The following is a 25,617-nucleotide window of genomic DNA, read 5'->3' as shown; positions in this document are numbered from 1 at the left end:
GTGGGAGAACAAAATGAAAACCATTTATGCCGCTGTACATTGTCAATAAAGATCTTTTTATTGAGAGGTTGTGTGTGAAATGAAAGAAGGACAACACAAGCGGCTAAAACTCAACAGCAGAATGGTCGCCGGGAAAATCAAAACCGCTGACTGGTCCGACACCAACGCCTGGCTTTATTTGCACCTCAGTCCAATAAAGCACCACTTTCATCTATATAATATATATATATGTATATATATATACTATATATATACACATACATATATATAATATATATACATATATAATATACATTATATATTATATATACACACACGTACACCCACACGCACATATATATATATTTATAGTTTTCATATACACCTTCAGACATCAAGTTTATGTTTTTGTGGTTCTCATGTACGCGTAAACTGTTTATCGCAACAAACGTGTCTACTCAAGGCAACTTTTTTTTCCTTTCATCTCACCGTCATCGCTTCGTCGTTGACAAAAGTACAAAAAGTGGCACAGAGAGGACGAGCAGTAAAAATGCAATAAAATTAAATTACGTCAAACAAAAATCCTCACTTTTTGTATAAAATAAGAAAAACACTTTGCCCTTTGAAGAAGAAAAAAAAAAAGTGCGACTCCAAGGCAACAAAGCGGGAGGGGGAGGGGGGGTGTCAACCTTACAGTGACCAATGATGTCACGAGGAGGGCGGGTCTTTCGCAGTCAGTTTGGTAACCGCGGTGACGGCAGCTTCTAGTGTCCTGCACAATGCGTCCAGCACGTCCTCTGTTCCCTCCCCCGCTGAGAGGGCGGCGTCTTCCTGGAGGGGCGGGGCCTGGGGGTCGGCCGCTCTCTGGTCCGGGTCTTCCCGTTCCGCCATCTTGTCCGCTTTGGGGGAGGGAGCGGTTTGCGAGGGGGACAGGGCAGCAGCGGGTGCAGGCTCCGCAGGGCACGACGGGGGGGCGGCGTCGGGCGGGGACGGGGGGTCCTGCTCGGTGCCCGGGTCGATGAGAGATGAGGAGTCCCGCGTCTCCGTGTCGGAGGTGCTCGTGGGCGTCAGCGCCCCTTGCCGCTCGGACTTGGATGACTCTGGGCACGGTGGCGGGCCGGCGCTGGCTTCGCCGCAAGATGGGGGCAGGCCGGCGGCGGACGTGCTGGGCACCTCGTTGTCTTCGTCATCGCTGCTCACGCGCCGCCGCTTCACGGGGATGGCGCCTTCCTCCTCTGATCCCGCAAACGAGCACATGACAAAATGAGTCGAAATGCCAATCATGTGGCCTCCTTTGAAAAAGAATATACTGTATTTTCTTAATCCACTTGAGGGCAGTAAAATGCTGAAAGATGGATAGCGATGGAAACGTACCGTCGTTGCGGCGTTGGCGGCACGCGTCCGCCAGCGCGTCGCGGCGCTGCACACAAAGGTGACACCGCGTCGTCAGTTCTTGAAGGGCGGGCCCCAGGGCGGGGTCGAGCGTCGGCGGCGACTGCACCGACAGCAACAGCGTCAACGCCCGAAGATCCTGCAACAACAACGCACGTTGACAACATGACGGGTGGGGGTCGCACAACAGCGTACGTACCGCGTTGAGCTGGCCGGCGGTCTTGCAGAGCTGCGGCCAATCAGAGGCGAGCTCGGGCCGCAGGCCACCGCGCTCGCTCAGCACGCTGGCCACCAACACGCCCGCCAGGCTGCAGCAGCTGGCGCCCGACAACACCTGCACCTGGGAAACACATCTAAGTCACATCTCTGGCACGGAATCAGCTCCGTGTGGCCGGGAAACCAAAGGAAGCCATGTTGTGTGTGAGTGTGTGTGTGCGTACGTGCGCGCACCTTGTGCAGGAAGCACGTGAGGAAGGCGTAGATGGTGTTGTTGTTGAGGAAGCCCCGCTCGTCCATCAGGACGCGCTTGATGTACTCGCTGAAGGCGGCGTCGTCGCACAGCAGCTTCACGCACGTCTTGGACAGCAGCGACTGAAAGAAACGCACAGATGATGGGGCGGGGCTTTGACGCCAGTATGACGGAGCGGGACGGCTCGCACCTGCGACTGGCACAGTTCCGTCCAGAGCTTAGGGAAGAGCGCAAGGTGCAAAGGAAGTCCTTCGTACGCCATCAGCACACCTGGGGGGGGGGGGGGGACAAGCCAAAAGTCAGCGACACGCACCCCTCCCGGCGGTTGCCGACCAATCGGGCGGGCGACACGCACTCAGCTTGACCAGCGTGTCGGTGAACTTCTCGCAGTTGATGGCCACGCGACACACAAGGTGAATGAACTGCTGGTACGGCAGGAAGTAGTCCAGCAGCATGCCGTCGTACACCTCGTCCTTGCCCTGGTGATGGAGACGGTGATGTGGAAAAACGAGCGCAATTTGAAAGAGGTCCCGTCCCGCCTGACCTTTGCGCTCTCCACCATGGACGGCAGCAGACACATGTTGAGTTCGGGCCTCGGGGGGCGGACGTTGCTCTTGGCCCCCAACAGCTTCATGTTCTCGCGGCAGGGCAGGTACGGGCCCGGCGACACTGCACAACGACAATGGAGCGGCACGCTCGCTCACACCCACCCACCGGGAAGGCCAATCTGTCGAGCGGCGCGGCGGATTTCGACTCACTGGGAATGTTGCTGTGGTGGTACGTAAAGTGGTTGTGTTGCAGGAAGGGCACCAGCGTGTGCAGGAAGTCGTGCGGGCTGAGCAGAAGCACTTCCTTCAGCACGTCTGCGGAAAGCAAGAGGACAAAAAGGTGGGTTTGGGTCCCGGGACGGAGAGAGGCGGCCCGTCAGAGGCTTACCCAGGCACGCGTTGCGAAGCTCGGGTGGGCTGTACGAGTTGAGCAGCGTGAGGAGCTTGTGGGCAAAGTCAATCCTCTCCTGCCACTGGATCAGAGCCTGCTTGACATCTGCAAGGGATGGAGAAGAGTGACGAGAGTTCTGGAGCAAGCAAAGGATCACTTTGGAAACCTTACCTTTGCGCTGCAGGTAGGGCCTGGTGGCCTTGAGCACCGACAGGAAGATGGAGAGCAGCTCCACCAGGTCTCCGGTGACGTGGCAGGCGGTGGCCTCGTGGTACATCATGTGCAGCGTGTTGAACGACTGCGGGGAGAGAGGGGCTCGTGTCGGACGCCTGCTTCGGAAAAACCATTGCGACCCGCGGCAAACCCGGTCCCGTCTACCTCCGTCATGAGGACCAGCCCTCGGTTGAAGACCACCAGCAGTCGGTCCTCGTCGTTCTCCAGCAGGACCCGGAAGGCGCTGGAAGAACCACCGTGTGCAAAACGTCAAATCCCGCAATACGCAGCAAATTTGATGCTAAGCGCAAAAACTAGAGGGGGAAAGCCAACGGGCTACCTGATGAGGGTGGTCCAGCACGAGCGTCCGTCCAGACACCTGAGGTAGCAGCTGATGGTGGTCTTCTTGAACTGTTTGACGTCCTCCACCTCCTCCTCCCGCATGTCCACTCGCTGCGCTGCGAACAGCTGCATGAGGTTGAAGAGCTCCTCCACCGCCTGTGAGGGAGGGGGCGGGTTAAGTCGGCGGCGCGGAGCAGCGAGCAAAGGCGGGGCGTACCCGGGGATACTGGCTGGCGTGCGGCGTCAGGTTCTTGAAGGCCCACTGGATGTTCTGGTGCGAGGCCAGCTGGCGCGTGAAGGCGGGCGACTGCTCGCAGCACATGCGTAGGATGCCATAGTAGGCGGGCAGCATGCCGCGGTTGAACAGCACCACCTCCTGGTCGTCGTGGTCGGCCAGAATGTAGTTGAAAGCGATGTTCTTGGTCACGGCCGGGTTCTGCACCACCAGCCGGACGTTTTCGCTGCAGTCCACGCACACGTTGTACCAGAAGGACAACAGCGCCTGCTTGTTGTGGTTGGTGGCGATGGCCGGCTCCGACAGTTTAGGCTGCCGAAAAACACACGCCCGCCAAGCGTCAACAAACAGCGTGACAACAAACTTTTGGCGCCGACAGATTTAGAAGCCATCTTTTTTTTTTCCCTGGGTTTTGACCACACACTATACAAGCAAGCAAGAACTGAGTGCACAACGCAGTACCAAGTTGGGCCACAGGGCGGCGAGCTTAATGCAAAGTGTGGATCCACGCGTACCTGGAAGAGGTTCCACAGGTCCATGAAGTAGAGGGAGAACATGAGCTTCTCCGTCTTGGAGATGAGGCAGTAGGTCATGAAGCTGAAGTACTGCACCAGCTTAGTGTTGCCGTGCACGCTGGCGTCCACGTAGAGCTTGGCGCGGGCCAGCAGGCCCAGCAGGAGGTTGTAGACCTGGTGCAGCACGGCCGTGGTGTCGGGCGACAGCGGCAGTTCGCGCGTGGGCAGGTGCAGCGAGCGGGTGGAGCGGAACATCTGACGGAAGGAGTTGCTGGGGATCAGCGACACCAGCAGGTACGCCGCCGCTGGGTCGGGAACACAAATCCTTCATCAACGGGCCTCGGTTACTGCTGCCGGCTTTTCGAGGAAGGCGGAGACCTACAGGTGCGCACGCGAGGGTAGTTGTGGGCCAGCAGGAAGCGTTCCACCCAGTTCTCCATGTTCTGCAGAACCCAGCTGTGGGCCAGCTTGTTCCGAGGAGTTTGCCCCGCCAGCCAGTCCAGACACTGGGACGGGTTGTACTCGATCACCTGAGCGATCAAAAAGTTGAAGAGGGACAAATACTCTGCGTGTGTGTGTGTGTGTTTGCGGTTTGTAGTAGTCACCTCCCAGATCCTCTGCAGGATGTACGTGGCGAAGGAGGGCATTCCCGGGGGGCCGCCTACAAACTCCATCAGCATGGTGAGCAGCTTGAAGAAAGGATTAGCAGCCTGGCCGCAGCACAATTACACACACACATTTAATTCTTGTACTCAGCAACAGAAATGAACGACAAAAATCCCTTTTTGAAAAAAAATAAATACAAATTGGCACTTTTCAGAACGATTTGGTTCATCAATGACTCACCTCAGGCGTCAGCTTGGCGATGGAGGTGAAGAGCATGGAGACGATCTGAAAAACACGGTGAAGTCAGTGCAAGGTTAAAAAAGTAAATTAAAAAAATAAAAATACATAATAATCCAGCGCGTAAACCTACGTGCTCGGCCAGGCGGTTGTTGTAGCGACAGAGGCTGAAGATGAGGTTGCACGTCTGCCGGATGTTGATGCCGTCTCGGATGTGCTGGAAGAGGAAGGGGAAACCTTTGCCGCCCGTCAGCGCCGCCATGTCGCTTTGGGACAGCGTCAGGTGTCTGCCGAAGCGCCGCCATCGGTCAAAAGCAGGAAGGGGAAATGGAAAATTCATTTGGAGAACTTTATTGAAGAACAGTTTCCCGTGGGCGCGTACCGCTCGGAGCGCGACTGCTCCACCAGGAGCGCGACAAGGGCAATCATCTTCTCCAGAGCGGCCGGGCGATACTTCTCCTCGGCGAGGGACAGGATGTCCTCCTCCTCGTCCTCCTCCTCACCTTCCTCCTCTGACAGAACCTCCACCTGTAGCTGAGGAATGAAAACGACTGAGGTGAGTGCTGCTTTTTAGCGCTTGGTTACCAGTAAAAATAAAGAAAGTCTTCCACTGACGTTTTCCGGTCCTTTGGTGCCCATGTAGAAGTGCACCATGATGGAGATGGCTTGCAGCGACAGCAGGAATTGGCTCTGGGAAAAAAAAAAAACTTTTAACAGCTAGACAGAAAAACACAGCGGAATCTTCTGAATACTTACTTTTTCTTCAATAGATAACTAAATTCTACCCCCAGTCCAAACTTTTTTTTTTTGCCAATAATTTCTTTGTCCCTTGCGACCCACCTCCTCCTCTCCCATCTTGGCAAACTCGTAGAGGAAGGCGAAATACTCGGTGAGGTGTTTGCTGTGCGGCTTGACGCCGTGCTCCATGATGGACAGCAGCGTCTTGACGAAGCGAGTCACGCACGAGCGGCTGCCAATGTCCTCCACCGAGCCGTCCATGTCGTCGGACCTGCGGGAGGGGGGAAGGGGTCAAGGTCACATCCGACAGTGCTCCCATCCTGCAGGGGGGGGGCGCCAAAACAAAGAGAACGCACCCATCCTCCATGCCAGGCTGCAGGTAGAGGTGAGCGTGGACCGGACGCAGCCTCTGGATGACGTGGATGCACAACCTCTGGAACATCTGAGCCCAACAGCAGAGCACTCAGGACATGTCGTCAACAACGACGACACAATGAAGAACGGGAAGGTGAAGGCACCTACCTGTCTGACAATCTGATTGGGACACTTGATGAGGATCTGCATGGGCCACCAGTTGTCGTCTGCCATCCTGTCCAAAAACCACTGACAGGAGAGGGACATCATCATCATCGAGAAAGTGTTCACAACAACCGTGTGTGTGTGTGTGTGTACCTCACAAGCTGCCTGGCTGTTGTTGAACTGTTTGGTGAGGAGTTCAATCCACTGCAGCATAGTGGGCTGATGAGAAAAAAAATAATTTAATTCCTCTGAGAAACTTGGTGGGATTAAAATTATTAGTAGTCAAGGAAGCATGAAGGGGTGATAATTCGTCAACTTTTTTTTTAAAGCCCTGATTATCGAGTGTGTTGAATGACCTTTTCCTTGGAATGAATGAAGGTCTCCAGGACAAACGAGGTGCTGAGCTGAAAAACGAACGCAAAAGGGAGGCAGACGTCAGCATGGGGCAACTCAAGTCCCGACTAGCGAGTGTGCCCGTTACCTTTGCCGTCATGAGGGAGATGGCTTTGGGGTCGGGCAGCGTGCTGGGGATGCTGCTGCATAGATGCCACATGAAGCTGCGGCCAAACACGCGTCATTAAACATCATGGTCATTTATTGCGACGCCGCTGCTGCTAACACTGACCCAAAGTAGGTGTGCTCAAATATGTTCTTGTCCTGGAGGAACTGCATGTTGTCGTGCCAGATCCACTGCAGAAGACACACACTTAAAGAAAGAAAGAAAAAAAAAAAAGCCCACAGACACAAAAGTGTGAAATCAGTCGTACCTCCAGCAGGTCCGGTGAAACGTCAAAGGTGAACTCCTTGGCGGCGTCCTCCTGAAGCTCCACGCGTTTGTAGAACAACATGTAGGCGCTGTGCGTCTGACACAAGCAACACAACCAGTGCGTCAGCTACACGCTTGCACGCTTACACGCAAAAGCCGCTCCTTACCTTCTCAAAGGAAAAGTCCATGAACTTGTCGGTGACCGAGTCGTACGTTTTGGTCTGCGGGAAAAAAAGAATTAGTGGCTTTCATTCAACAGTGATTTTATTTAGCGTTAGCATGAAGCGAGCGGACTGGGAAACCGTCGCGGCACGTCGACATCTTCACCAAACCGTCGTCACTTTGCATTTCGGCATCCAATATCGGTATATGACCCCGGGCGGCATCTGTGAGCGTCTTACCGTCATCTCTCCGCCGAAGCACTCGGACGCGAGCTGTGCCGAGTCGAAGGGTTTCACCTCGGCGTCGTTGAACAAGTACCTGCGCGGACGCCATTTTTTTAAAAAAACGTGCCGTGTGTGCTTGCGTGCGTCCGAGCGAGCGTCGGCGCCCTCACCACTTGTTGTTCTTGTACGCGTGAGGGTTGACGATGTCTCGTATGAAGCTGTAGTAATGGCCGCCATCCGCCGTGCCCGTGTGCACCGTCACGCCGATCAGGTCGTACTCGGAACTCTCGGACGCCTTGGACTCGCCTTAACGCAGCGTCATGCGCACACAAAGCAAAAACATCAACGCACATAATAAGCAGAAAAGACACAAAATCGGCTTCTTTCTTTCACACCTTCTTTGGGTTCCCCTTTGGCCATGAGGAAGTGTTCGGTGTAGGGCGTCATGTCGAGACGCAGCGGGAAGGAGAAGTGCGTGTTGACCTTCTCCTTCATCATGGTGACCATGTTGAAGGTGTAGCGCATGGTGTTGAAGCTCAGGATGCCCGGAAGCTTCTTGAAACAAGCCCTGCGTGGACGTACAATTTCTCAACTCAGCAAAAATAAATACCCGGGAGCCATTTTGAATGGAAAATATTCTCTGCTGCGTGGCTGACCTTTTCTCCGCGCGGACCTTCTTCCCGCAGTGGGAGCACGTGTACATGTTGTCGCCCTCCAGCGTGTCCTTGATGGTCACCTCGTCCAGAGACTCCTAAATGCGCGCACACACATTGTTGACAAGCGGCGCACGCGTGTCTGCGTGAAGAGCAGCGGGCGAACTCACGTAGATGTTCTTCATGTCGGCCACCTGACACCTGACCGTGTAGAACTCCTCGGCCGTCTGGCTCACGTGGTCGCAGTCCTGCGGGAGCGCAAATGGGCGACAGAATGACGCTCGGCAACGTTTGATTGGTTGACGGGGGAACGTCGGCGTGCCGACGATGTCGTCCGAACTGACCAGAGAGACCACGTTGTTGGTGATGACGCCGCCGAACAGAGTCTTCACCGTGTCCTTCTGTGGAGGCAATTGTTGAACCGTCAAGCGAGGTGGAAGGGAAGTGTGGAAAGAAGGCGGGGCGGGCCTTACCAGCTCGTGCGACATCTCCTCAATCTTGGTGATGAGGTCGGTGAAGAACTCCGTCATGTCCTTCTGCTCTCCCGTGTTGAGCGGCTGCTTGTCCATAGTGTACGTCTTGCAAAAGGGCCGCGGGTTGTACGCCTTCCTCTCGCTCTCCTGCACGCAGACGGGCAGTCAGGAGATGGAACCTCGTTTTCTTCTCATGTGCTACTGAAGTGGCCCCTTTTAAACCCTCTCGGTGTATAAAGCTCACCATCAGGTAGGTGAACATCTTCTGGAGCTCCAGCAGAGTGGTCTTGTGTTTGATCTCTTCGGCGTACTGCGCACGCAAACAGCGAGGCGACATAAGTGCTCCGAACGGTGAGGAAGAGGAGGAGGGGCCGACCTTGGCGGTGAAGATGGCCTGGCGGGCTTCGGGGATCATGTAGAGCTGCTGGATGGTGGACGCCAGGTAGCAGGTGGCGCCCAGGTTGGTGAGGCCCACAAAGCGACACTCGGCGCGCACGTCCTCGTGAGGCCAGTAGTCCCACTTGTACGGAGCGTGCGAGGCTGGCGGGCAAACAAAATGTCAATGGGGTTCAACAGATTCAAAAGCCGCCAATCTTCTCACCCTGCATGTGCTGGGACATGACCCAGTTGTGAAGCAGGCGGTAGTTGTCGGCCGAGCCCTTGACCGTCTCCACCAGCAGGTCGTAGGCGGCGGCGCGGGCGGCGTGCGACTTGCACTTGGGCTGGGCGCGGTCGGCCAGGCTGGGCAGCAGGAAGAGGAGGTTGTGCACGTCGCGCAGGAAGTCCTGGCCCTCGCGGGAGAACTTGAACGGGGGCTTGTGCTTGAGGACGCTGGTGGCCAGCCGCAGCAGACCCGTCAGGCCGTCGTCCTCCACGCTGCCGTCCTGCTGGTCCAGCATCTCGCGGCTGCGCGGCAAGCAAAGCCTTCTTGGCATCTCGCCTTTGCGTGGCAATAAAAACGCAAGAGGCGTGCGCGCCCACCTTCGTATGCAGTCTGCCAGGTGTCGCGCCAACGCGTCCAGGTCCAGCAGGGTACTCTGCACCGAGCCCGCCAGCCACAGAGAGGGAGAGACCTGACGTGAGTTCAAACACACCGACAACGCTAGCCAGCAGCAACAAACGCCCGTCCTGCCAGTGCCTGCTTTTATTTATTTATTTTTATTAAAATAATCATTTTTATTTATCTTTATTGATTTAATATATATATTTTTCCCCCTTTATTTTTATCAAAATAATTATTTTTTATTTATCTATATTTATTTAAAAAATATATATATTTTTGGGGGGTTTTTGGGGCGACGCAGTTGTGAACGGAAAACATTTGACAAGTACATATCTTCACATCTATCAAAGAAGCTTCAAACTCATCAAATGAAAAGAACAAGCGCGTCCCACCTGGGTGGCGTCTTTGACGTGGATGTTGTCGATGAGCTTGCACAGCAGCCAAAAGTATTCTTTGCAACCGCTTCTGAGGGGCGGCTCCTCCTCGTAGTCCTCCATCTGAACACCAAAGACGCGTTACCCTCCGGATCGCACGCCCTCCGAGTCATCGTCGAAGCACTTTTCTTTTTTTAATACCCTGATAGGTTTGACAGCTTGCGCGTCGGGCAGAAACTTGAGCAGCGTGGACGCGGCGAGCAGCAGGAAAGATCTGTTGATGGACTCGCCGCCTTCCAGGCCCGAGAGGGAGAGCTTGTAGAGGCCATTGCACGCCTCGTGACGCACCGCCGCCTGAAAGAAAATCAAATATTGTCGCGGGGCGGAAACACGGGCGGAGAAAGACCTAGGGGACGCTCTCACCTCGGGCACCAGCAGGGTGAGTTTCCTGAGCCAGTCTTGCAGTCGCTCGCTGTCGGCCAGGCTGGACTTGACGGACGACGAGCAGTGGGCCCAGCTCACCAGCAGCCACATGGAGTAGTGAGTCACTAGGCACACACGACCACGCTCACCATTAGCGTCTGACAACACCTAGCGCTAACATCCTGAAGTGGAGCGTATCGGCAAACATCTCATCAATATCTCCCGACGCTCACCTTCATGTCGAGACCGGTGATCCGACTGGGCCTTCAGAACTCTGTGGAACAAAGATCACATCCAATAAATCAATGTCACAGCTAAACAAAATACCAGACAGTGAAAAGCGCTTTGTTACGCCGAAAGTATCTTCATCGACATCCCAGTTAGCTGAAGGCTAGTTTTCGGTGGTTTGTACACGCTTTGCTGCCACCTGGAGGATGGGGGTGGAACATGCAATCCCGCTGCGAGGCGACGTTTGCCCACCTGTGCGCCAGGTTGTCGTAGGTGTAGGCCACGTTGATGAGCCGCTCGATCAGGTTGGTTCCTTGGACTAGGCTGAGGAACACCTGAAAGGCAAACAAGGCAGTTGGAGAAGAACCTGATGGATGGATAAGAACGTGCGTGTGTGTGTGTGTAGCCACCTCGGTGAGTCTGGGGATGTGAAGACTTTTGCCGTGATCTACGGTGGACTTGCGCGACTTCCCCGGCCAGGCCCGCTTGCGTTGGCCATCGGCGAGGCCGGACCAGGAGAAGACGTCGTGGTAGGCCAGGTCCAGGTCGGCGGGGTCCACGGCAAATTGGCAGATGAGCTTCAGCAGGCAAGCCAGGCAGTCCAGCAGCCACTGGACACAGCGGGTAGGAAATTCAATTATGAGTTTGGAAAAATGGAGAAGAGACTTCCTGGTCGCAGCTCACCACAGTCCAGGACTCCCGGTCTTTGGGCTCCAGGATGGCGGAGTTGAAGATCTCCAGGAGTAGCTGCAGACCGCCAGATGAAACAAACTGGAAGGACGAAGGGTGGAGGATGAAGAAGGAGAGAAAGTTTGTGACATGCTGGACTTGCTGTCATCCGTGCAGGTGCTTTTTTGTTGTTGTTGTCACCTTGCAGCTCCACGAGTTTTTGCTGTTTTCAATCTGGTCCTCACTAGAGTCGTCCGAGTCAGGGTACAGGTCGCTGTAGCTGCCCTAAAAAAAAAAAAAAACACACACACATACAGGCTTCAGTAGTGTGTCGACCGGCCCAACCATCAGGTTTGAAAGAAAAACAAAAAGGGAGGAGGGAGGGAAGGAGGAGGGTCTGACCGTGGACTCCCTATGGATGCGCCTGTTGGGCTTGCCAAGTGCTTCGATGATCTCCAGCGCGTACAGAAGCTTGTGGGCACTTTTCATCCTCAGCAGCTCCTTCCAGCACGGCCCTTCGTCCTGAAAAAAAAAAAAGCAACAAAAAAGGCGAAGGGCAGGCCGTCAGCACACACACGAGCGAGCCAGACGGCGAGAGCGATCGGCTGCCCACCGTGCCGTCGTCCGAGATGTTCTGGAAGGCCCGTAGCATCTTGGGACACGTGGGCAGCAGCATGAGAAGCTCCCAAACGCGGCGAGAAAGGTTCTCGGCGTGTAGGTGCAGTTCCTCGCAGCGAGCCATCTGCGCGCACACACCAACGTGGACAACCATCACGGAGAGCCAAATAAGATACAAAAAAAAAAATGGTGGTCTCGACCAACCTCGGGAGCGTGGTGGCGTTCGCCGTGGGTGGGGCTGGGTGCCTTGAAGCAAGCCAGCATCTCCAGCAGGTCAAAGAGCGTGGTGAGATGCGGCTCCTGTAGCAGCAGCAGCATGGGGATGTGCTCCTTCTGCGGGGGAGGCAGGCACGACGCCGGCAGCTGCACGCCTTCGCCTTTGCGCTCGCGGCGAGGCGCCCCCAGAGACACAAACACCATCTGACGCCGCGCGGTAAAAGAAGCGACGCGTTTGAATGCTTGGTATTTTTTTTTCTCCCAATGGTCAAGAGGTTCAATCATTTGCTGCTCCCGGACGTTAGTTACCTGCATGTCCTTAAAGCCCAGCTCGTGAAGAGTCTTCTCGTCGTAGTCTGTGGTCAGTTCGTGGCCCGACGAGATCATACGGACGGGTCCCATCAGACCCCCTGGAAAGCACGTTGCCGTACGTTATGTTTCCTCGGAGACCGGCGTGAGGGTGGGAAGCGCCGTGGCGCCAAGCGGACCTGAGAAGTCTCCCGGCTGCCGGCCGCTCTGGCCGAACTCCTGCAGCTGCGCCTGCTGGTTCATCTGCTCCTTTTGCAGGTTTTCGTACCAGTGGGTGACTTCGGCGCGCAGGTCTGCCACCTGATCGCTGGGGTACATCTCGATCGTCATCTGCTTGGGAGAAGACGGAAAAAAATTTGTTCAATTACTAACCCCTTGAAATGTGAATGAAGAATGACGCGAGGTGACCTTGTCGGGAAGTCCGGCGGGCTGACAGACGATCCTGAGCGGCAACGATTGTTTGTCGCTGAGCGCCTTGAGGTGGCTGCCGATGCCCGTGCCCTCGATCTGCCACTGGCGCAGGTGGTAGGCGAACCTGCCAAAGGGAAGGAGGGGGGTGAGCGAGGAGGCGCTGTGAGCGGGATTGTCCCTTTGGGTCGTACCTGCGCCTGAAGGCCTCCAGGTGCGTCTTGAGCATAAGCAGGCCCCTCTCGATGCTGGTCAGGCCCGACTGGGGGTCCTTCTCCAGGTTGGCCGACGCCATCAGAAGACTCTCCATGCACTTGCGGATGAACTCCTGCTCCTTCTCCAGGCCCGTCTTACCCGCTGGACACGCCATTAAGGAAGCGCCATCAGCACCAAACCCGAAGCGGCGCCAATCCGACCACTACTGACCGTTGATGTAGTAGGAGTTGATGTACTGGATGGCGGCGCGGCTGATGTCGGCCGACTGAGCTCGGAGGGCGATGCCCCACAGCTGGTCCATGCCGCACAGCTGCAAGAGAGGATGCTGGTAAGCGGCGTGAGAAGATGGGTTGAGATCCGGACGGGCCGGGAAAGACCTCGCAGTTGGCGGCGTTGTCCAGTGCGCTGGTGGCCAGCCGGGCCAGGTTGCAAAGGTGCTGGAAGAGGTTCAAGCCCGTCATGCTGATGGTCTCCGGCTTCAGCTGAGGCATCTGGACACACAAAAATATGTAATTCTCCACTTTGTTTAAAAAGAACACGTTGAGCCAAAACGGGCAGAAGGTTTTTATGTATGTCGGCAGGCTGGTACCTTCTCCAGGAAAAGGTGCTTGTAGGTCTCCATGCCCATGGCGTGCTGGTCCTTGCTGCGCACCTGGTTGAGGAACCAGTGCAGGGCGTCGTCGTAGCACTCGGCGTCCTCCACCAGGCAGTGCCACAGGATGTCCACCTGCTCCAGACTCAGTCCTGAACAAAAAAAAAATCACTTTGAGGCGTGCATATCAAGAGAGCTAAACCAGATGGTGTGTGAGTGAGTGCAAGATCTTACTGAAGTGGTCTGGAGATCCCAGCGTGGAGAAAACGCACGTGAGGAACTGAAGGCGCACCTGCACCTCCGCACTGTGACTGTACCTAAAAACGGGGCACAAAAAACGTTGGCGTTGAACCTGAAGTTTCAACTTGCTGGTGTCGTTTTCTCGAGCGGTGTGTGTCAAATGGGCAGACTCACAGCGCAAACTTGTGGCGTTGCTGCCGGACCTCCTGGATGTAGTGCTGGAGGTTGTCGAAGAACAGCTTCATCATGTGCAGCTCCTTCTCAGCCCACCTGACCCACAAAAAAAAAAACGGCGGTTCTTAAATGTTTGACTGACAATTATAAAAATTGGAAAAAAATGATGCTTGACATCAAATGATTGATTGGCCTTCACGCCTTACTCACATGGTGATCCAGTGCGTGTCGTAGCTGGAGCCGAATTGCTGGAAGGTGCCGAAGAGCTTGGGGAGGAGCCTCAGCGAGACCACCACGGACCTGAGGGCACACGGGCGCTCCCGCTTAGCAGAGCTCACTCGCCCGCCTGAGGGCGGACGGCGGGTCGGGTGCTCACCGGTGGTGCGCCAGGTTGTCCAGGCAGCCCTCGATGAAGCGCATGCGGATCTGCCGGTCGGTGAACCAGCACACCAGCGAGCAGAGCAGCTTCTCGGCCTCGTTGATCAGACCCTCCGACAGGTGGCTCTGAAATGCGGACGAGCAAATGTTGGACGTAAAGTGTTGGGAAGAGAACGGGAAGTCCCCGATGCGGCAAAAAGTCAACGTACGGCGTCGTCGTCCTGCACCAGGTCCCACAGCAGCGTGTTGCCCTTCTTGCAGACGTTGTCCAGGTTGACGTCGGCGACGGCGTGGCCGCCCGAGTGCTGATGCTTGTGCACGGCCGGCCCTGAAAGCCCAACGCAAAAGCTCTCAAAATTGAGGAGACACTCGATTCAGCGAAAATCGACTGCGGCGAAGCGAGCCGGCGAGAACTTTGCACCGCACCTTGCACCAGGTGCTCGTGGTAGATGGACGCCAGGTTGGGGAGGTGCTGCTGCAGGTGTGAGCTGAGCTCGGCGTGCGAATTGATCTGGACCAGCTCTTCCTCGCAGCCCGACTCCTCGCCGTCAAAGTCGGCCATGTTCTTTTCCGACTTGGCGCTGACCTGCGAGCTGCTGCAGCTCACGTCGTCCGTGCTCAGCATGTCCTCCACCGTGGGCCTGCGCTCAGGAGGAAAAAAAAAACATAAAAGACCAAAATGGCAGACGAAAGCACACACAGACCAAACTTAAATTTTTTAAAAAAAAAATAAAAACTTTGACCAAGCGGCTGCTGTTGAGGGCGGTGACGACGACTTACCCATCGTGATGGTGGTTATGATGATGATGATGATGGTGGTGATGATGATGCTGGGGGCCAATGAAGCGCCGGCAGTTGAAGATTTCTCCGCCCATGGCCTCGCCCAGGAAGTTGGCGGGCCGGGCCACACAGGATGGATCCTGAGGCCCCGCCCCTCCCTGGCGGGGACTGATGTCGGGCACCTGGGAGGTCTGCGCGGACGAGGACGCCACGCACGTGTCCATCATCCGCATACGATTCTCCAGGGAGGTGGACGCGGCGGCGGCAGCAGCCATGATGGCGGACGTCTCCGGGCTGAAGGGGAGGACCTTGGCTTTTGCGCCGTCGCTCAGAGCCTCGCCCGCTTTCCTCTTGCGTGACTCCGCTTGGTCCCGGGGGTCCTTCTGTCAGACGGGGGCGTAAGTCAGTCATGTGATTACAACCAATCAGATAGGATTATTGATTCCTTAGTAACATTCTTCCCACCTCCGCCTTGTGCGACCTGCTCTCAGCAGACACCTCTTCTTCCTCGTCCTCCTCTTCATCATCATCGTCGTCCTCCTCGTCCTCCTCCTCGTCTTCCTCGTCGTCGTCGTCGTCATCTTCCTCGTCCTCCTCCTCCTTCAGGGCCTCGCTGTCGGCCATGTCGTCCGAGTGGACGTCGCTGGCGGGGCTGCCGGCCGACTGGCTGGCTCCGCTGGACGCCACCTCGTTGCTGGAGGCGTCGCTGCGGCCGCTGGTGCTGCCCGGCCCGCTGCTGCCTTCCTCGGCGCTGTTGGCCGTCTCGTCTGAGCTGCCCTGCATCGACTCCTGGCAAAAATTAAAAAAACGACACATAATAAAAAACAAATCTAGAAATGCCAATAAGATATTTTGAGAATTGGCGTACAAACCTCGGTGTCGGAAAGCCTATGCTGTCCGCGCTTGCCGCCCGAGATCATTTGCTCGTCCATGTCGCTTCCGGCGCTGCGCTGCGTGTCGCTGCTGTCGGGGCTGGCGGCCGGAGAGCCTGAGCGACAAACGTCACGCACCACAATGACGGGAATGGAACCAAACTGTTGTCGTGCGCACGGCACTCACCCTTCTTGTTGCCCACGGCCATGTTGGTGTTGAGCAGCGAGGCGAAGGAGCTCTGCTTGGACACCTGGGCTTTGGCGGCCAGGGCGTTGTTCCACAGAGCCTTGATGAGCATGGAGGCCAAGTAGAGCGTCTGCAAAGCCACCACAGTGTCAAATCCAGATACAAGCAGTCGATCCGGGAAGGCGATTGGCTTGTCAAGATGTGACGCTTTGGAGTACCTGTTCGGTGTGCGCGCTGGGGTGCAGACCCGAGACCAAGTTGAGGACGTGGCGAAGGGGCGCCGGGTCCAAGTTCTTGATCAGGGAAGGGAAAAGGTCGTGGATGTAGCGGCTGCAGTGCTTCAGCTGGGACAGGAGGGAGGTGCCGTTGAGAAACAGCAAATGAAAAAAAAATGGATCCACTCGCATAAAGTGAACAGCAGAGGGCGCTGTTTCACTTTTCAGACCAGCTCACGCTGGTTATTTGATAGCGTTTTCATTTGATGCATCACTTGGATCTTTTGGACAATTTGGAACCCCATCGCCGAGGTTTCTACCTGAGCCGCGGCCCAAATGCAGTCCACGTGCTGCGTGCTGAGTCGGCCTTCCGCAGCCAGGAAGTTAAGGATCACTTGGCACTGTTTGATGATCTGAAGAGAAGCACAATAAGACAAGACGTGGGCCTGGGGAACGTTTCCAGCCGATGGTGTGAATCTTGCTCCGCTCGCACCTCAATGTGCAAATTGGGTCCAAAAAGGTGCTCGATCACGTTGTTGTGGATCAACCAGTCGGCCAGATCCTTGGCGATCGACCTGAAACCAAAACATTGATGACAACTCGGTACAAATCGACACACAATAACGCACACGCCATGACTCACGTTTCAGTGTCGGACACGAGAGACTCGTTGTTGCAGACGTCGTTAAAAGTGTGCAGCTGGTTCTGAAGGGGAGAACATTTTTCATTAGAACAATTCAAGGAGGAAACCAAAAAAAAAAGGGGGGGGGGGGGGGCGGGGTTTTAAGGCGACTGACAGTGATCTGACTGAGTCCGGCCAGCCGCATGGTGAGCGTGGGCGACATGAAGTACTTGTAGGCCAGGTCCAGGCTCTCCTTGTCGAAGCACAGCGCGCTGTCCAGGGGCTCCTTCACCGTGCTCCACATCAGGTCGGCCATGTTGCGCGCCGCGCTCTGACGCAGGTCCTGGTCCGAGAGCTGGCACAGGTACCTGAGCGGACGAGACACGTTTGGATTCCCGTTTGACGTTTGCATGGGCCTGAACCCGTACTCAACAAAGTGCTAGCGTAGCTTAAAAAACAAAAAACCGCTAACGATGTTGGTTCTTTGCTCGCCGGCCCGCCTCTTCCCGGGTCATGCGAGGAGAGGCTTGCCGGCGGCCAGGAAACGGTCGCTATGGTAACAAGGGGCCTACCTAGCAACAAGCGCACGGTGCGCCGGGATGCGGAGGAGTGGGGCGTTTTAAAAAATAATAATAAATGGGTGCACTCACCGGATGACGTAGGAGCGGAAGGGGATGATGTGCTGCATGACGGCCGGAATGTGAAGCCATATCCGGATCTGAGGCCGCACGCACACACACACACACAAGGAGCAAAATTAGAGCCGGGAGCCGGGCGGGTCATCCTGCGTCCTGTCCTAACTCACGTTAGACACGATGCTGATGAAAGCGTGCGCGATGGGGAAGGGGAGGCTGTCGGGCGTGGCGGCCTGGAAACATTCCTTCATCAGAGAGAGGCCGTGCTTGCCGCAGAAGAGGCAAACGTAGCGCAGAAGGTGCAAAGGAACCTCCACGTCCTGAAAAGCACCACAAGCACAAGAAGGACTTCTGTGAAGAGTCAACCATGTTGTTTTTGTCCCCTCTGTCCTCGCTTGACTGAATTATTAACACTTTTGTGCTTGTCAAAGGGTGTTTAGCTTACATTCATGTCACAAAAGGAGCCCAGGATGCTGCTCTCGTGAGCAGGTATGTCCTGGGAAGAAAAAAAACGACAAGTCATCCTTTCAGTCGCCATCACGAGGGAATCCGCTCAATCTACGCGACATGCATTGGGACAGCAGACAAGACCTTCTTTATTCCAGTAGCTCAAATGGAAAATTACAGTCGATTCAGTAAATGCATTGGTGGTTAGGGTTCCTACTTTATTTTCTGTATTCCAAATCATTTTCAATATGATGTGTATGTGTGATTGCGCATGTTCACCTCGATGGTGGGGTGCGTGTTGTGTTTGTAAGCCGTGTAGAGCGGGAACTGGATCTGGAAGATCTTGGCGGCGCACAGCAGCAGCTTCTCTCGCTCGTCGGTGCTCCACGAGCTCAACGCGTCAAGCTCGCCGCCATCGCCGTCCTCCTCCTCGTCGTCGTCGTCCTCCTCCTCGGCCTGCTTCCGGTTCAGGTCGGCGCCCGGGGACTGGGCGTCCTCCTCCTCCGCCGAGTCCCGCTCCACGTTGACGGGCTCGTCTTCGCCGGGCGAGGCCGGCCGGCGGGGGCCCCGTTGGTCGTGGTCAGCGGCCCCCTCGGGGGCGCGCAAGCGGCACAGACGGTCCCTGAGGCCGGCGATCTGTCCCACCACCAGGTTGATGAGCGCGTACACCAGCTGGTTGAAGACCTCCAGGTGCTTGTACTCCTTGAAGCAGCACAGGCATTGTCTGCCGAGCAAAAAAGCCAGGCCGTCAGTCATCGCCACGGCAGCAACGCCAACAATTCAGCTCACCTCTGCGTCCACGAGCTGATGTGAGCCAATACTCGCAGCGCATGTTCCTTCTTCAGCTGGAAGCCGCCCTCGCTGCCGCCATCCGCGTCCGAAACTGAGGAGTGAGCGCAACGTCGCAAATGAAACAAAGAAATAAAATGTTCAAGCTTGAAATGTTGACTAATGACAATTTGTGGGGGATGTTTAGAGCACCTTGTCATCTCCATTCATTCATGAACGGGGCGTCACCGAGAGAAGCAGATAAAGATTTTGAAGGGTTGGGGGTTGAGGGGGGGTGTCAAAGGTTGTAAACCAGGTTTTTGTTTCTGGTGCCGAAGCGCAAGCGTGTGCTGCTGCCGCACCAAGTCTGGGTTCAAAGGTCGGCGGCACACAACATACGGAGCTGCCGGTCGACCGGAAACGCGCAGCCGACAACGCTCCCCCGCAACTCAACTTTTGAAACGTCAGCAACATTTTAGGGTATCACACACCTCATAATAATAATCAATAAATAAAACACACCCAACAAAAACAAACATGAAAAGATTCCTATTGTGCTTTTCATTTGGCTTGTTGCCCCCAAAACAAAACCTCACGACATGAAAAAAAAAGCGTTCAAATTTGAGAGCTAGCTTTGCGTGTTGTGCTTTGATAGATTTGAAGATGTCACACGTTTTTTTTTTTAACCTGTCAACTCCATTGAAAAGAAAATGGAAAAGTACAGTGAAATTCATCTTGCACTACATAACCATGTTATGTTTTAATTAAAACGGATTTGTACAGTCTTGATCTCGGATGTCGGAGTTAGTTGACACTTTAACGTAACTATTCCTCTCTTTTGTTGTCTATTCTAGTCCGCTCTCACGCGTAGGCCATAGCCGACATTGTCCCCAGCTCGCAATTTTGGAGTAAATCCGACCGCAAAAAAAAACAAAAACACTCGATCCCAACATCCGCTGGCGATGAGGTGCTTATTAGGAGAACAAATAAAAAGAGACACGCTCAGGGAGCAAAGTTGGACGGTGCTAGCGTTAGCTGAGCTAACGGCTACGACGATTGACTAGTTTTGCCGAACGAGACTAGCAGGAGGGTCGAAACGACAGTGACTTAGACAAAAGTCACGACCAGATGACACGAGTCCATCTTGTTCGGGCTTGTCAGTGTGGCCAAAACAAAACATGCATCGAGCTGACAAACATCAAACAAGGTGGCTAGCGGGCCTAGCTTATCGAGCTAACTTTTCCTGTCGCTTGTTTTTTACTGCAAGACTTTTTCCAGGACATTTTCACGCCCTTGTGGAGGTAACCGTCGACAACTGGCTGACTAGCCAGGGACGACTGTCTCACACTTGGCGGATGGACGGACGGACGGATATACAAGGCCCCAAACTGCCTGACAATATGAGCCGACAAATGTGACAATTGGACACCAATGGATTGAATGATGGCTGACGTGAAAATGGACACCGACACGATCCCAAATGAGGTGTGGGGGGGCAAGTTGCAAAGAGCTAACGTTAGCCAGCAAGCTAACGTTGATTGTGTGTGCGTGTTGTGTGTGTTACTAGCCGAGCAGGTTGCCCTCCTCACTTTCGTTCAGAACCTCCACCAGCTCGGCGCAGTTTTCACACATCGTTGGCGCAGAGGACGGCTCGAGTGCTCCGCGTCAAACCATCCTCCGGACGGGGGGAAGGAAGGCGGCTGGACGGCTGACGGCCGGGGCTGGCCTTTGACTTCCAGGCTGCTGCTTGGGCTCCCAAATAGAAGCCAACGAAGGGCCCCTCGCGGAGGCTACAGCGGTCGGCGGGCCGACCGGAGCACGGAGCTTGTTGGCGAGCAAGCGGTCGACGTTGGCATCCGAGCGACAGAAGAAAAACAAACGGCGGCCGAGCGAAGCCGACTGAAGCCGAGTCACTTTGCAGGCGGCTGGACGTTCGTTAGGAGAGTGGACATGGCCGCCATGTTTAAAACTAGGAGGAGGGAGGGGCGGAGGCTTATAGTTGACGCAGCCTGCGCTGCTCTTCGGCCTTTTCCGACACTTTCCGGCGGTCTCCGGCGAACTCGTGTGCAGCACGTTGGGCTTTCCCGAGGTGTCGCGAGATTCTACCGTGACGTCGTCAGTTCCGCAAATTAAAAAGTATGATTATTAAAAAAAATACAAATATGAAATTTCGTACGTGTGTTAAACAATGGAAAAACAAAAACCTACAGTTTTCTCTAAAAGTTTTATTTTTTTAAAGATTCGCTTTTAGGTGCTGAGGCTTGGCACCGTGTTGGTGAATCAATGGCGCCCTCTGCTGTACTAGGAAAAGCATTGCAGCTCAGCGGAATCACCAAACGCAAAACAGCATTTGCATCAATTTCAAGAGCGATTTCAACCTCTTTTTGCCCAGAAAATGAAAATACAGTTGAGGTCGAGTTATGTACTCATACTGATTTAATATGAAAACCCCAAAACATCACAGAAGTTCTGAGACATGCTGAATTGCTATTTCATGCTTTACATCAGGTGAAAATTCCATCGGCAATAAAAAAGGCATTTAAATCAAATGTTGAATTATGGATAACATGATCAATTAAGTTTAGGGTCAATTATGTCACACATTTCAATAAAATTCACCACAGCACAACATTAAGAGTGGTACAATTCATTGATTTTTATTGAGAAAATGTGCTTCCTTGCAGGTGACCTCTTGGTGGCCTTAAACGCGTGAAGATGTCATACTGTGGGATTTGGTTTTGGTTACATCATGGCGAACGGCTCGCATTCTCGGTGCACTAAGCCAGTTCCTCGTCGTCCTGCTTCTCAACCTCAGCCTCCTCCACGTCCCTCAGGTGGTCGTCGTCGTCCTGCTTCTCATCCTCAGCCTCCTCCGCGTCCCTCTGGTGGTCGTCATCGTCCGAGTAGTGACCGGCGTCCTCGCTGCCATCAGGCGAAGCCTTGTCGCTCTCCTCCTGGTCTTGGTTGTCCAGGAAGATCTTCCGGTAGTGGACGGGCAACAGGGCGCCGTCCTCCGACTCCGAAGGCTCGCTGGACAAAACGAGAGAAGACATCGACGTTTCGTCATCTCAAGGAGGTTCGAGTAATCCCTTGTCTACGCTGACCGCAGTTACCGTGTGGTGTCAGCGCTGGTGCGTGCCGCCACCGCCGCCGCCTTTCTGCTGAGGAATTCCTCGCTCAGGTGGACTCGGTGCAATGTGTCAGCAAAATGCTTCTGTGCTGCCTGCTTGGCGTTCTTCTGTTAAGGCGACAGAAAACATCTTCAGAAAATTAAGGAGGAGGAATACGATATACATGGAGATAGAGACAAGTTGACAACCAAGCTAAGAATGTGCTAATTTGCTATTTTATCTCTCTACATGTGTTGCCCCACCGTTTGTGTTCATATGTTTCTTACAGCATTTTATCACCACAACCACTAATGCTATCTGTTAGCCTGTCAATGAAGTGTTCTATTATGTGTTAGCATTAAGCTAGCGGGGGGAAAGTCAGGTCACTGTGCTCTCAAGGCACCTTGTATTTGGTGCGTACAAATCTGGGGAATTGTTTTTAAGGCATGCAACTTGTTGTGTACCTGGGCAACCTGCTCCAGCAGCAGCGGTCTGCTTTTCACGCGCTCCTCCATCTCCTTGATCTCTTGCTGATATTCCCTCCTGCGCTGGCGGTCTTGTTTCCTACGAGGAGCACACAAACATTCTCAAAGTCGGATTTTTGTCACCACACGCTTCCGAGTCCACCTGCACATTTCCTGCCTTCTGATATCTCTGAGGTGGGACGGCAGCTTGAAATAAAAAAGAAAAAAAAAAAGTGGCGCTTTGTCTGGCGCCTCTCACCTGAACTCTTGGAGTTTGTTGCCGTGCGTGTGCGTGAGCGCCAGGTGCGGGTCGATGGCGCTGGCCCGCTTTTGCACCAGCTTCTGCAGCGTTTTCTCACGCTCCTTCTGCCTCTCCGTCCAGCGTGCCTCCTCCTGTTCGGCCCTCCTCCTGCGCTCCAGGGCCTGCCTGCTCACACAATCACACCGGCTTTGTCCACCATTTCCTCCAAATTTAGTCGCCCCCCATGTTGTCAATGACTTACTAGATGAACTTCTGTGAAGGATCTACATGGGCTTCTGGAGGGACGGGCATAGAGTGAGGGTGGGGGGGGGTCCTCGAAAGGAAACTCAGTCACTAGCAAGGTGGCTAAGGAGTCTATGCCTTGGGAAGGAAGAGGAGGTGAGGGATCTGCCTCCGGGGTACCTCACGGCCTGGTGTCGCTTCTTGGTGGCGTCCGTGTCCTTGGCGGGAAGGAGCTCCACGCTCCCCGACAGGGACGAGCAGAGGCTGGAGTCGGGCGTGCCGGAGCGCCGGACGCGTGGCCAGCGAGGTGCCGTCGGGCCGCCGCACTCCTTCTCCTCCTTCGGCTGACGCTGCGAAGAGATGCGGGCCGTCCTCAGTTGAAAGGGCTGGCACGCTGTGGTGGGCTTCACCTCTTTGGTCTGCTCCATGCGCTTCTGGAAGCGCTTGAAGGTGACGTCAAAGTCGGGCACGTCCTTGTTGACCAGCGGGCGGTGGCTGAAGGTCCGAGCCTGCTCGCTGCACCTCTTGCTCTGCGCCAGCCTTTTGCTGAGCGTGCTGGGAGGGGCCGAGGCGCTGCGGAGCATTTCCTGGGCTCTCATCTGCTTCTTGATGGATCGGTACAGCTGCTCCTCCTTCCTCTGATCGCCCGCCGCCGACACCGACTTGGGCACCGGCTTGGCCTTGAAGGGCTTGGGCCGCTCCGGCTGGACTGGCGGCTCCTGCTGCTGCTGCTGCTGCTCCTTCTTTAGGCGTTCCCTCTCCAGGAAGCTGAAAGGCTAAGAGACAGACCCCGCCGCACATTACACGGGGAACACGAATGAGGTATCTAAATCATACATCAGAAATAATGATTCGCTTTCGATGAATCGTTTCTACACGGTAAAACGAGAGAGCCTCGTAACCTTTGTCTTGAGGTGGCGGTTGTCGGGCATGCTGCGACGAGGTTCCCGCCGCCGCTCCTGGAGCTCCTGGTAAAGCGGCAGGTGGACGTGCGCCGGCACGGGGCTGGCGCGGAACTTGTTGCGGCACTCGGCCATCTCCTCCAGCTCCCGTCTCAGCCGAGCGTTCTCCAGCTCCACCTCGGCGCGCGTCTTGATGCCGCGCCGCCGCCGCTCGGCCTCACGCTGCCGCCGCTCGGTCTCGCGCAACGTCATCTGGAAGGGCCTGGGGACGGTCACGCCGGGGACCCTTCGCCGAAGCCGGAAGCTGTCGCGCTCTCCCGGCAGCGACGTGGACAGCTGACGGGTCCGAGGCGATAGCTTGAAGTCGGTCCACATGTTCTGGATGAATTCTTTGGGGCAGAAGAGCAGGCCTTTCTCCACGTCGGCACCCGAGGCGTCGTCCGTCGTAGACGACGCGCCCGAAGCTCTCCGGAGCTCGACGGCCGAGTGAGACTTCCTCAGATGCTGAAATGCGCCTGGCCCGTGTTGTTGCGTGTTGGGTGCGGCCAAGGCGTGTAGCTGCAGCTTGTGGTGGTACATGCTCTCCAGCTCGGCCATGGTGCGCAGGTGAGCCTTTTTCAACTCCTCCAACTTGCTGTAGTACTCCTCGTTTGAGAAGAAAATGCCGGTGGGTGCCGACTGGGCCACGGTCTTCTGGTCGCGCATGTCTCCGCCTGCCACCTGGAGTGAGTGGGCAGACAGAACGATCTTAAAACAGAAGCACAATAAGCTTAAGCCTATTAGGGCTCAATATGGAGGGAGGCCCACCCAGGGCGGCTTAACATGGCGGCGTCAGGTCGCCTCCAGACGCCCGGCGTGACAAGGCAGGGTGTGGGAGGACAACAAGGATGGAGGATTAGCAGCAACATTGCCTACAGAATGACGTCTAATCTCGCCCATGAATAGACAAAGCGTTCCCATCGGCACGATGACGTTTATTTTGGTACAACCCTAAAACGTGTGCTCCACGCTTACTAAATAAACCTTGGAGAGCAAAACAGTTCTAAATGACTAAATGTATTTAAAAGTTGAATACAAGTCAACTGTGGTTTACAATTGCAGTAGTGGAAAAAACAAGTTGAAGCCAATGCAACATTTTGTGCAGTTAATCTCAGCTTGCAACTAACAATTATTTGAATATGCAGGGGCCCCAAAATAGAACCCTGTGGAACGCCATGCCTTAAAAATACAGTTAGTTAGATCGCAAAATTATAAAAAATATACCTTCATTGCAAAGTAATAATACAATCATTGTTATTGCAGAATTTTGACGTTACATAGACATTGGAGCACAAGGAGAAACTTCTAAGGTGCTCCATGAAAGACAAAGTAGAAGTTGACGTGATAGTGGGAAAGTCGCATTTCAAGTGGAGTCGTGGAGCGCGGCGGGCGGATATTTTGCTTTACCTTACCTCGTCCTCCTTCTCTTGCTCCTGCTGGTAGCCGTCGCGGTTGTCCGCGTGAGTCGTGGCCGAGTAGGGCGTCTCTTTGTTCCGTTCGTAGGAGGCCAGCGGTACCCTGGTGTGCGGGTCCACCGGCCGCTTAAGACACGACGTCACCAGCACGTTGTTCCAGTGCGCGTTGGCCATTGTATATGACACGCAAAGCGGCTCTCAAAATAAGAATAATTGCCTGAAAACGTCACGGGACAAAAATTGTGGGGGTGATTTGAGCCTTTCTGCGCGTGCCAGGAGCAGGCAGGGCGATTAAAACGGAAGCGGTCGTTGCCTAGCAACAGAACCGGCTAAGTTGTCAAGGAAGTGACGTTGCGTGATAGGTGTG

At 54.9% G+C, this 25,617-nt stretch overlaps 2 protein-coding genes and 1 long non-coding RNA gene across 10 annotated transcripts; 1 reads left to right on the top strand and 2 right to left on the bottom strand.

Moving 5' to 3' along the window:
• Positions 1–35: 35 nt before the first annotated feature.
• usp34 (ubiquitin specific peptidase 34) lies at positions 36–20,823 on the bottom strand. Of its 7 annotated transcripts, none has more exons than XM_088372555.1 (79): positions 20,426–20,823; positions 18,858–18,951; positions 18,348–18,792; positions 18,067–18,117; positions 17,792–17,941; positions 17,637–17,704; positions 17,162–17,354; positions 17,008–17,069; positions 16,858–16,939; positions 16,685–16,777; positions 16,368–16,493; positions 16,150–16,279; positions 15,963–16,078; positions 15,556–15,879; positions 15,091–15,473; positions 14,737–14,951; positions 14,520–14,638; positions 14,309–14,436; positions 14,143–14,232; positions 13,933–14,028; positions 13,753–13,835; positions 13,516–13,670; positions 13,304–13,417; positions 13,137–13,236; positions 12,905–13,067; positions 12,711–12,837; positions 12,482–12,632; positions 12,303–12,403; positions 11,982–12,197; positions 11,773–11,901; positions 11,562–11,681; positions 11,361–11,444; positions 11,175–11,261; positions 10,901–11,101; positions 10,743–10,825; positions 10,496–10,536; positions 10,263–10,387; positions 10,041–10,193; positions 9,858–9,962; positions 9,444–9,535; positions 9,064–9,368; positions 8,839–9,002; positions 8,707–8,772; positions 8,463–8,609; positions 8,334–8,390; positions 8,160–8,237; positions 7,993–8,087; positions 7,732–7,904; positions 7,507–7,642; positions 7,352–7,430; positions 7,118–7,171; positions 6,952–7,047; positions 6,810–6,874; positions 6,666–6,741; positions 6,541–6,588; positions 6,338–6,403; positions 6,188–6,268; positions 6,022–6,107; positions 5,768–5,936; positions 5,543–5,617; positions 5,310–5,461; positions 5,061–5,214; positions 4,931–4,975; positions 4,690–4,794; positions 4,467–4,614; positions 4,085–4,389; positions 3,552–3,881; positions 3,333–3,490; positions 3,158–3,236; positions 2,951–3,077; positions 2,777–2,884; positions 2,599–2,703; positions 2,385–2,509; positions 2,196–2,319; positions 2,031–2,110; positions 1,822–1,962; positions 1,571–1,711; positions 1,354–1,510; positions 36–1,271 (listed from the first exon to the last, which is right to left on the bottom strand). In XM_088372555.1, the coding sequence occupies exons 1-79, from the start codon at positions 20,466–20,468 to the stop codon at positions 688–690; spliced, it is 10,722 nt and encodes a 3,573-aa protein (XP_088228681.1). In that variant the 5' UTR covers positions 20,469–20,823; the 3' UTR covers positions 36–687. The 7 variants fall into 7 exon arrangements, with proteins under 7 accessions (XP_088228681.1, XP_088228687.1, XP_088228683.1 ...); XM_088372561.1 differs by having other exon boundaries at positions 36–1,214; XM_088372557.1 differs by having other exon boundaries at positions 1,571–1,705.
• Positions 19,695–22,624, top strand: LOC148399833 (uncharacterized). The gene is made up of 3 exons (XR_015857858.1): positions 19,695–20,321; positions 20,404–20,972; positions 21,076–22,624. It is a non-coding gene; the product is annotated as an uncharacterized LOC148399833 (long non-coding RNA).
• Positions 21,468–25,542, bottom strand: fam161a (FAM161 centrosomal protein A). 2 transcript variants are annotated; one of them, XM_088372572.1, is made up of 8 exons: positions 25,248–25,542; positions 23,797–24,516; positions 23,305–23,670; positions 23,075–23,244; positions 22,670–22,837; positions 22,411–22,510; positions 21,950–22,074; positions 21,468–21,866 (listed from the first exon to the last, which is right to left on the bottom strand). In XM_088372572.1, the coding sequence occupies exons 1-8, from the start codon at positions 25,422–25,424 to the stop codon at positions 21,614–21,616; spliced, it is 2,079 nt and encodes a 692-aa protein (XP_088228698.1). In that variant the 5' UTR covers positions 25,425–25,542; the 3' UTR covers positions 21,468–21,613. The 2 variants fall into 2 exon arrangements, with proteins under 2 accessions (XP_088228698.1, XP_088228697.1); XM_088372571.1 differs by having other exon boundaries at positions 23,075–23,670.
• Between the last annotated feature and the right edge of the window lie 75 nt (positions 25,543–25,617).

The sequence above is a fragment of the Syngnathus floridae genome, chromosome 4 (assembly GCF_059516105.1).
Source record: "Syngnathus floridae isolate MCC-2025c chromosome 4, RoL_Sflo_1.0, whole genome shotgun sequence".
NCBI classification, from domain to species: domain Eukaryota; kingdom Metazoa; phylum Chordata; class Actinopteri; order Syngnathiformes; family Syngnathidae; genus Syngnathus; species Syngnathus floridae.
This window is presented reverse-complemented; position numbering and strand designations above follow the sequence as displayed.